The following is an 11,369-nucleotide window of genomic DNA, read 5'->3' as shown; positions in this document are numbered from 1 at the left end:
ATATGTTACACTGGAAGGGTTTTTCACCTGTATGTACTCGTTTATGTTCAATCAAATGTTTCGACCGAGTAAAGTTTTTCTTACATTTGTCACACGGGAAAGGTATTTCACCTGTCTGCACTTGTTTATGACTAATCAAATCTCCGGATTGATCAAAGCTTTTCTTACAAATATCACACTGAAAAGGTTTTTCACCTGTATGAAATCGTTTATGTACAGTCAAAGATGTCAAGTCAACTGAGCAAAACCTCTATTACATATATCACAATGAAAATATTTTCACATGTATGTACTCGTTTATGACTGATCAAAGTTTCTGAGTGAGCAAAAGTTTTCTTAAATATATCGCACTGGAAGGGTTTTTCACCAGTATGCACTCGTTTATGTCTAATCAATTGTCCCGACTCACAAAAAGTTTTTTTACATATATCACACTGAAAGAGTTTTTCACCTGTATGCACTCGTGTATGTGTAGTCAAATGTTCCAGCCGAGTAAAAGTTTTCTTACATATATCACACTGAAAAAGTTTTTCACCTGTATGAGATCTTTTATGACTAGTCAAAGTTCAGGAAAAACCCCATGCATAAGTGATAAATTAAAAATATGTGCCAGCAAAGGTGAAATGCTTGACGCTATTTGCTTTACGGTTTGAGCCGAAAATCCAAATTCGTCCTTAGAAAAACTCCGTTTAAGCTTCAGAATAACTTTTTCAATCTTATGAGGCTTAATCTCAGAAAAACAAAACGAATTTTCCGCATGTTGCTCATTAACTGGAACAGAAGGGAAATTCGGTTGCATATTCATAGTCAATGCAAGTCTAGAACCAATATTACTGAAATAATCTCCAAAAGCATTTAAAATTTCATTGGGCTCTGTAACATTTTCCCCATTTAAAACAAGGCAATTAACACTAGTATTCTTACGACTATGAGGACGTATATTTTCATTTATCAATTGCATTTTTTTTATAATCTCCGTTTTAAACACCAAAATTTTATCTTTATAATTTTTTATCTTATATTTTATGATATTTGATTTTAGCTTTTTCCTATAAAATATGATTTATACAAACGACTCAGGTGTCTTTAATTTTAAATAATTCTTAAATTTTCTATTTTTATGTTTTAAAGATGCCAAAATACCTTCAGTAATCCATGGGTCAAATTTCTGCGCAAACTTTCCATGCGAAACTCGTGTTGTAGAAGCCCGATCCCGCAGTAGCATCATTTGATGAATAAAATATGAAAACGTAGCATTTACGTCATCTGAGCCATAAACAAAACTCCACGCATGGGCACGAATTAACTAACGTAGAACTTTACAGTTAATCTCTGCATAGCGCTTTTTTTAACTATCCAGTGTTGAATTTTGATGCTGTTTATTACTATCATTGAAACTTAAAAGAACACTCACTGAAAAATGATTTGAAATATCAGATAAAATTACTGACGATTTTCAAGCATCAAATAAAACAGGAGAAAAAAATATATTATCTAATAATGTAGCTGTGTTAGCTGTAACTCTTGTCGGCAGAGAAATACATGGAAGAAAATTAGAACACAACATCATAGTTAAAAACTCCTTATTATTTCCAACATCGAGATTCAAAAGATCAAAATTAAAATCACCCGAAATAATAACCGGTTTTTTCAACGCTTCCAGATTTTTCAACAGCGGTTCAAAAACTTTAAAAAATATTTTTGGGTTACCCGACGGAGATCGATAAACAGACCCGAAAATAAATGGATTACAGCCCAAAGGTACAACTTCAACAAAAATAGTCTCACATAACCCTTCATCAAATGCAGACAAATCACTGAGAATACTAAAAGACTAGTCATCACGAATATACAGCATCTGACCTTCTCTCGCATTCTGACACCTTGTACGCGAAATACACTTCATCCCGGGCAGATCCAACATTGTAAGGGGTGTATTAGCAGACAGAAAAGTTTCGCAAACTCCAACAATGTCTATAGGATTAGATGCAAGCAAAAGCTTCAGTTCATTGAATGCACTTTGTATCCCCTGGGCATTTAAATGTAACGATTTGATCGGAAAATCACAACTTTTTGTTTTATCCCATAGAAACTCGCCTGAAGAATAATCACATTCAGGTAGATTATTTACATAAGGCATATCTTTATCACTTCCGGTAGCTGAATTTAGAATAACATCTAATTTCAAACGAGAATCAAGAAAACACTGAAAACGATCCATAAAACAAAAAAAGATAGAAAAATTCACCGCTTCTTAGTTTAGAAGAGAGGTTCAAATAAAAAATTACAAATCTGAATTACGGCTGAAGTCGATTTACACGGAATTATTTGCGAACCATAATTGACATAAACAACACGTCTTAAAGTTCATACGTTTTTCACTTCAAACGTCTTGCACCCACGCTTGTACATATCTTGTCTTTCTCTGGTTAGAGCCTCATTTACATATATTCGGGTACCTTTCAAATTCTTGCGATTGCGTAGGATCTCAACTGCAGATGCCTCAGTAAAAAATGTAAGTTCAATCGGAGTTTTTATTTCCGAGGCACCTCCCAAACACCTTGCACCCTTGACAATGGATTTATCAAGATTAAGTCCCATTTCACTGTTAAGTCGAGCTAATACTTTCTCACCAAGGTGAGGCAAATCACGCGCGTGAGAGTCTATCCCAGATGCAATGACCTTAGTTAGAAGAGAACACTGGTTTATATCATCCAGCTTAGTTTCAACCTTTTGGAGCTTTGCGCAATTTTGGACAATTCTTGCCCGCAAATCGCCAAGTGATTTCTCAAGCAGTTCAAATTTACCCTTGAATTGCAGATCGATCGCCTCATAGACAGCCTGCGTAACAGTATCAAGAAAATCTGACTTAATCTGTGTCACCAGAGAACTCCCTAATCTACTGCACTGCTCTTCCACTCTCCTACGAATTTCATCCTGTATGCCGTCACGAAGGTTAACAATTTCTGACTGCATCAAGTTAACCGACTCAGATAAATCCCCGTCTAAACCTTCCGAGTCCTCCGTACACAACCATCGCTCTCTGAACATTTTTTCTTCCATCTCTCAGCGCTTCTTCATATTTCTCCGCGTAAGCCCATATATTCTCGGACGTTACTATTTTAATTTCGTCAGTTCCGTAACAGCAAACTTCATAATTACTTCCATCATCTTTTACTGTTATCACCTGCTTAATTTTGAATGGCCACTGTTTGTAATATTTAAATTGACCACACGCCCGGTTTCCCACTTGCATAGATTTGGAAAATGAAAAAATGAAAAAAAAAAGCAAAATCTCTCTCTCAACTCGTTCACAAACCTTATTTGCATGAATGCCTAGCAGCAACTGATGACAGTTGGCGGTATCAAAAAAAGGTAGAGCTAAAAACGGCCAATGGAAAATTTACCAAGTATCCAAGTTAAAATATCCAAAAAAGTATGATACAATTCTCTTGTGTAATACCAAATATTATGAATGACAAGGCAATTTTCTTGATTTTAGCATCATTCTTTATTTAAAAATCAAAGTTAAAATTGCAACAAATTAGTTTAAAGACTTTGCACCAACAGTAATTTGTGTCCAACTGTTCTCTACTAATACTGAGTCTTCTTAACTTTTTGAAAGTAATGGTTATGTTTCCTTTGTATTTTTGATTTCTGTCATATATATTTAATATGCATAAATAATCTTTTTGCAACAGGTATATGAAATGTTAAAAAGTTGGCTCAGATTTTTAATTCCTAAAAATCTCAATCAAATACATAAAAGTGGTGTGTATAAAAATCGATTGAAAATATTCCTGAAAGAAGGAAGCTTCCTTCTTCTTAAACATTCAATATGTTTAAATGTATTAAAAATAAAAGATGTGATTTTTAACCAATTACAATCAAGAACTACTGTAAAAACTTAGTTTTTGAAAAATAACATGTTCCCTTGATATGATCTTTAATTTAATATTGAATATATTTAATCTCATTGAGCAAGGAATTCCTATAAGCTCAATTAATTCTATTAATTTAAACTGAGGGTACTTGGCTGAAATTGCTTTTATAATAGGAAATGTCGGAAAAAGTATAATTGCTATTATTGGACACTTATTAAAGATAAAATAAACATACCCTAGAATGGGTACCTTGAAAATGTCATACCTTTATATCATTTAGAAGACTTAAATCCCATGTATTTAAGATGTAATTTATTAGGAAGTGCTTGCATCAAGAAAATTATATTAAGTTTGGACCTACACATTAAGAATAGCCATCTACCATTCTATGTTAATAAGTCAAGGGTAGCAGTTTCAGGGTTTTTGGTGATCTTGCGTTGGTTCTTTTTGGATACAAAGATCTCGTAAAGTTTCTGAACTTATGAAATATATTACATGACCTTTTGCTTTAAATGCTGCTTGCTTGATATTCTGAATAAGCTTTGGAAAAGTCTGAAGTACACCAGATTCAGATCTTGCAAATCCTGCAAGAAAATAAATTGACCTCGTGATTTTAAAATACTTTTGTCAAAATATTGTGTCTCTAAGACAAGAGGTCTTAAAGTGAGATATATTGTCTATAATACACAACTTGTAGTCAAGACCCATTGTTGGGGTCAGTAAATCATCCGCATTAAGTCAATTTTTTTAACTCATTGACAAGGTTTAAATTCAAATTCTTCTCAATAATTGTGAAATGTAGAATGTTATTTTTGCAGCAAACTGGAAATGTGCTACCATTGTCGCATGATTTTATACAATAAAACTGTAATACTTTCTTTTATTTGTCAGCTACTACCTTTCTTGTTCATTTTCTAGTGGAATGGTGTAAATCCACATGGACATACCTATGGAATCAGTTTACAAACTGATTCAGTTTCTAAGCTTCATCAATGTTTATTAATTCCTTTATTATTCTACCTTTCTTGTCGATTTTCTAGTGGAATGGTGTAAATTCACATGTACCTACCTTCGGAATCAGTTTATAAAAAAACTAAATGCAAAGAATTCCAAAAGAATTGAATATGGTGGTGACAATCTTGATTTTCAGAAATGGCCTCATTTCAGGGCAATACAGTTTCTAAGGAAATATCATAATCCTCGTAAGTAAGTTTTACAGTAAGTTTGGTATTTTCTACAGCATATTTTAGTCTTGTTCATAATTTACTGTAACATCTTTGTTCTTGTTTTTTTGTTCTTTGCTATATTAAATTTATGGTCCAAATAAGAGCTAAATGTCCGAGAGAAAGCAGCTAAGAATGGATGGAAGGGAATTTAGTTGCCCTCTAGTGATTTTACAGTACCTCCTCAACATGTCCTGAAAGTTCCAACTTAATATCCTTAGTTGTTCTTTATATATTGCAAATATACTTTTTCAATAAACTTGATGCTTAAGTATCTTTTAACCTTTTTTTCGGAGGGGAGGGATTGCAACCTCAGAGGAATAGTTATTTGACCTTTGGACTATTAGAACAAAAAGGTTATCTCAAAATTTTGAGACATCTTTGATATAAAAAAATGTGTAGGAGGTCGACTGGTTGCTTTCATATCATGTTGAACTCTTAAAAACAGCACACTATTTTTTTATTTCCGATTGCATGTGCCCTCTCTAAATTCTATGACCACCTCTTTCATATGAATTGACTCTGAAATACAAAATTACTAAGCATTGCTTCTGATAAATGTAATTCCTATTTAGTATATGTATTTCTTCCACCCCAGCCAAATAATACCAGCATTAGACAGAATTTTTGCTATTTTAACTCAAGAATATAAAAAGGTAAAATGTTAACACTAACAAGTCAGACATTATACTTTTCAACCAAAGTCTGGTTCCCAAAGTATTTTAATCTAGTCTTGATGGCTTATAAGAAAATAGCAATATGTAGTATTGGTGACTTGAAACAGCTATAAAGCTATTAGTCTGTAATTTTCAGTGTTGTGTGTTCATTGCCTATGGCAGATTGCTTGGTCACCTCCAAGCTTTTTCTTGTGTACTTTCTTGGCAAAAGAAACAAAGCAACTCCTAAAAATTCACTCCTGGACTACTTAGCAAGAAATTTTTGAGTCATAGCTATCAGCTGATTATGAGTTTACCATCAAAATTTATTTTTGCATGTCAGTAGTAATACATTCCCCTAATAAAAAGAAAAATCTGCCATCACATCTCAGGCATCACAAACATTTTAATTTTCCTCTATATTTTTTCCTGCAACTCTATCTTGGTTTAGCACATTCTCAAAATGTTTCCTTATTACTAATTGTGTCCCCATTACTGTCTTTAACTGGGACAGGTCCAGTCTGACTCCTCTCTCTCAATTTATTGACATTTCAGTGCAATATTTTACTGTTATGCTGCCTAGCAGCATCTTCCAGATCCTTGGCAATTTTATCAATGGCCTCCACTTCAAACCTTTTTAATTCACATTTTAATGCTTTTTCCACTTTCTTTACATTCCTTTTGCATTCATATGATCTATTACTCAGATAATTCTTGTACAAGCCCCTCTTCCTCTCTATTAAAGATAAAGCTTCTTTCACTAATATTCCTAACTGCACTTCTATCTTTGTTCCCTGACACACCATCAGCAACTTCACAAATTGTTTTTCCAAAACGATTCCAACCATCTTCCATATTGTCAAATTTTAAACTCAAGTTTAGTATTCAACTGTTCCTGGAAAGTTTCTCCCAAATTCTCAACTGGAGTCTACCAACATCATAACTTCCTGAGAGGTAGTTACCCTTCCAAAATTTCAGCTTTAAGTTAACCCTAGAAACTGTGGACAAAAACAAGGGTAACCAAAAAACACCCTCCAACAACAGTACAGCCAAGACCTGCAGAGCGCTGAGCTATCATTGTCAATTTGTTGTAGAGAGGATCGGAAAACGTTGGAGGACGTCACAGTGGGAGGACGTCATGGTGGCTGCTCTGTTCCAGGATGTCTGGCAAGGCTTCATTGATGCCCTATGTGCCACACCTGGCCCTGGAGGAGCTAAGGTCTACAGTAAAGTTACTTCCGATCCAAATTTTGTTCATATCACTAACTAATACCACATTAAATAAGATTAGCCAAGTTCTTTAGTTCGCACAGGCTAGGCTGAAACTCAGGCTAAAGTCTGTTTAGTCCTAATCTGAGCAATTCCTAAGATTGGCAGAGCCCATGGCAGTACTAATTTCAGCACCATTCTCTGGACTCAAATATAAGAAAAAAAGCCTTGACTTGATTTAATGACAAAAAAAAGCACTACATATACTAATTCCTGTAGGTTACTGCCAAGATACCAGAAGGCAGACTTTACCAAAAGTTTTGTTATTGTTTCCTAACAGTTATTCACTTTAATTTAAAAAAACACACAGATTTTTAAAGATCAGGACCTTCTAGTGAGAGATGGAATGGAGGTAGATACTTCAAAATACCTTCCTGGGACATACTTTAGCCTGCAGACCCGTCCCTGAAAGTTTCATTTTCCTAACCTAACCCCTTCCCAAGATTCAAAATTTTGACAAAACAACATTTTACCTTAATTTTCATTTATCAGATTCCTTTTCTCTGGCTTTAGTTCTAAAAAAGCAATTTCTGTTATTTGAGTAGAATTTTAAGCCATATCAATGTTTCTTTTTCAAAATTTAGGAAATGTATTTGCATATCTTTAAAACCTTATAAATTGGGATTAAACAAAGTTGTGAAGATGAAAACAATTTTTTTGTACTTTATTTAAACAGAAGATCTATTTTGCAAGGTTTCACTTTTATAACACACAGATTTTTAAAGGTCAGGATCCTCTAGAGGGAGAAGGAGTGGAGGTAGGTACTTCAATATACCTTCCTGAGGCATTCTTTAGCCTGTAGACCCATCCCTGAAAGTTTTATTTTCCTAACCTAACCCCTTTCCAAGACAACCAAAAGTAGCTAAATTAGAATTTTATCAAGAGTGACAATAGAAAACTGCATGGGACATACATAACTAGAGCGACACAGTATATTTACCCATTAGCAGGAAAGGTGTTGATAAAGTAAAGTAAAGAATTTTTAGGAATCATTTAGCCTAGCCTGAGTAGTCTGTGCATGTTATTTTCAGATTTTTAAAAAGTTGTTCCAAGAATATTATAGAAGACTATTTATTTTGAATGGACAAAGCAGTTGATCAATATTATTTAGTGAATGAAGATGATTTTCCTTCTAAATTGTCCCTGCATTAACGCATCAAAATATTGAAGATAGGCCTAGGTTATGTTTTGGCATCTTAATAGCCTAAATGTACACAAATAATACAAATCAGCCATTACAGCATGTACTGGACGAACCCACCATCTCCTCTTTTTCCTAGCTCTTCTACTACGTTCGGTATTTTGTCTCCTTTCCTGTAATATAGCACATACAATTACCAAATCTTCCAGTTCTGAATCCGTATCCATTTTCCTACTTTTCAAATATTTTGCCATCAAAAATATTTTGGACACTTTCTACTTCATGCATCTAGACACTTCTTTGCGTCTGAACCAGTTTTTTAAAAAGCTTTAAGGAATTTGCTATAGGATTTTTTCAAAATCCTATGCGTCTGAACATCTTTTGTCAGAAAACGCTTAAAAGTGAAATCTTTGAACAAAGATCTTACATCTTTGGCCGTTTTTGTGCAAACGTCTTACATCATTCTGCTCTGATCAGCGGTCTGAGAACAATGATGAGTAGATCATCAAAGTTCTCTCATCATTGTTCTATATGGTAAAACAGTGGCGGTCTTCACACTTTTTGCTAACATCAGTGAGCTGTAAGATCTTAGAACAAAGATGAGTTAAAAAACTATAATCTTTGCAGAAAGATGTACAATCTTAGATGTAAGATCTTAGTGCTAAAAAACGGGCCTCTAGGTTATTAAAGGTCAGGACCCTCTAAAGAGAGAAGGAGGGTAAATTTCTACCAAATCATATTATTGACTTACGCATAAAGTGAATATACCACTTGATGCCTTTTTATGCTGATTATGAATATAGTAATCATTTCTATCGGAAATGAATTTCAGCCCCCCCTTTTATATGCCAATTCAGGGTATATATTTCTACAACCTAGCCTATCCTAACCTAACCCTGAATTGGCATATATAGGGGGGGGCTGAAATTAATTTCCGATAGAAATTATTATTATATTCATAATCAGCATAAAAAAAGGCATTGAATGGTGTATTCACTTTATTCCTAACTCAATAATATGATTTGGTAGAAATTTACCAGAAGGAGTAGAGACATGCAGCCTACTTCAAAATACCTTCCCATGACATACTTTAGCCTGTAAACTCATCCCTGAAAGTTTTGTTTTTCCAACCCAAAACCATTCCAAGATAGCAAAAATTAGATTTTTACCCACTAGACTATAAAATCAGGTAAATAGTTGGATATTAAGGTCTTACTAGGCTATTGTATGTTCTGAAGCTTGACATATCAATATCCTAGCTGAAATCAAGCTGCAATTTAAGATATAACAAACTAACTAATTATCGATGAAAGTGTCCATAAACAGTAAAGACAGCTAGATAGTCGGTCTCAGTTATATGCATACTGAAGTAACCAATTATTCAGTGGTAAATATATGTTGTTGTAGAATTGAGTTGATTTGAGGTCACCTCACGTGTTCAAGGACCTTGTGACCAGATTTTGTGTTATTTCTCTTTCTTCAATATGCAGTAAACTTCCGACTGCTGCAAATTAAAAGACGACACTTTATACAATTTTATAGATAAGGCACTACACACTTCCAAGTTTATCAGTCATGGACAAAAAATCCAATATGAGATTAATTATTGTTAATGAATGTTCACTATTCCATGTAGCATGATTTATCTGCAATGGTAAACCATACAATTCAAAAAAGTCCTTAATCTTTTCCCTATTTTATATATGATGGACAATCAAACAAAATATGTTCCAATGTTTCATTTATTCCACAATTTTTGCAATTGGGATTTTCACCGTAAAAACGTCCCATATAACTTTCTGTACCACAATGTCCTGATCTTATACGAAAAGCAGCTCTTCCTCTTTGTCGGTTAAGATGATGATAAATGCCAAGATTTGATTTGGTTGAGGTCATGCTGTCATTGCTGATTCTGCTTGTTGCCGTATTACATAGCAATAATTGGTCATTCCTTGTTATCTTTTGTATTTTATTAGCAATTTGGCTTATTTCATTTGGTGTGTCTGGCGTTAAACCTTTGCCATCCAATATGGCTTCTTTAGCTAGCTTGTCTACAGACTCATTACCAGGGATCCCAGCATGACCAGGCAACCATTGTAAAGATATTGACCAGCCACTATTCAATGAATCAAGCAACATAGAGTAACATTTATGAATTTCAAAACTATTATTCTTTTTTAGATGGAAATTTAGAATTGCTGTTAGAACACTCTTAGAGTCACAAAATATTATATATGGTTCATGCTTCTGGCAATAACTTCTGATCACATTGACGGCAATTTGAATTGCAATGCACTCTGCCTGAAAAATTGAAGAGAGAGGGGGGAGACAATACTTTTTACTTATTTGCAAACTAGGTATTAAACATGCCAAACCGACTCCCTGATTATCTTTTGAACCATCAGTGAACACCTGGATATGATACTTATATAGGAATTCTGTAAGTCTCTTAAATAAAGGAAGTGCATGTGGTATTATGATTGCAGGGAATTCAGTGCTTCCTGATAGGGATTTCAGTGTCCAAGAGGGGATTTGTATCACTGAGGGAACCTTCAATGCCATTGTTAGGTTCAGTCTAACATCTTCTTCGTGTAGGAATGAAAGAGCAAATTCAATGCAATACTGCTTATTCCTTTTCCTGGATGGATTTTTTGTGAGTATTCTACCGGTCTTGATGATTCTGGTTTTAATAGGATTATTATCACTGTTCCAAACCTTTTGAAGATAACTTAGTGCTTGAATTTTCATACGGGTCAAAATTAACGGTACTCCAGCTTCACTGTGTAGAAATTTTGTTGGCGTTGTTTTCCTGGCTCCAAAGGCAATCCGAAGTAATGAATTTTGGATTGCGTCAATTTTTTTCAGAGAACTAATCCCTGACAGACCATATATCTGCAAGCCGTATTCAATTTTTGGACGAACATATTTGCAGTAAAACACCACAAGGAAAGGAGCTTTTACTCCATGTTTGGGTCCAGTAAGCATTTTCATCACATTCAGTCTTTTTTGGCATGATCTGCTAACATCATTAACATGATTTATCCAAGATAACTTAGAAACAATTTTGCAGCCCAGAAATTTAGTCTCTTCAACAAATTTAATTTGATGCCCATCAAGGAGCAATGTTGGCTTTTTCACAAGCTTTTTATTTGTGATTAACATGGCTACTGTTTTTTTCCAAAGAAAATTCAATGTC

At 34.2% G+C, this 11,369-nt stretch overlaps 1 protein-coding gene across 1 annotated transcript; it reads right to left on the bottom strand.

The window, feature by feature from the left end:
• Window positions 1–9,865: 9,865 nt before the first annotated feature.
• Window positions 9,866–11,158, bottom strand: LOC148944002 (uncharacterized). Its single transcript, XM_089101326.1, has one exon. The coding sequence runs from the start codon at window positions 11,156–11,158 to the stop codon at window positions 9,866–9,868; it is 1,293 nt and encodes a 430-aa protein (XP_088957452.1).
• Between the last annotated feature and the right edge of the window lie 211 nt (window positions 11,159–11,369).

Source organism: Artemia sp. Qi Xiang Cuo, chromosome 15, assembly GCF_049724085.1.
Source record: "Artemia sp. Qi Xiang Cuo chromosome 15, ASM4972408v1, whole genome shotgun sequence".
In the NCBI taxonomy this organism is placed as follows: domain Eukaryota; kingdom Metazoa; phylum Arthropoda; class Branchiopoda; order Anostraca; family Artemiidae; genus Artemia; species Artemia sp. Qi Xiang Cuo.
The sequence above is the reverse complement of the archived record's forward strand: the minus strand, read 5'-3'. Positions and strand labels throughout refer to the sequence as shown.

Excerpts from the sequence above, each read along its gene's own strand:
- LOC148944002 (XM_089101326.1), bottom strand. The coding sequence starts at position 11,158 with ATGCTTACTGGACCCAAACATGGAGTAAAAGCTCCTTTCCTTGTGGTG.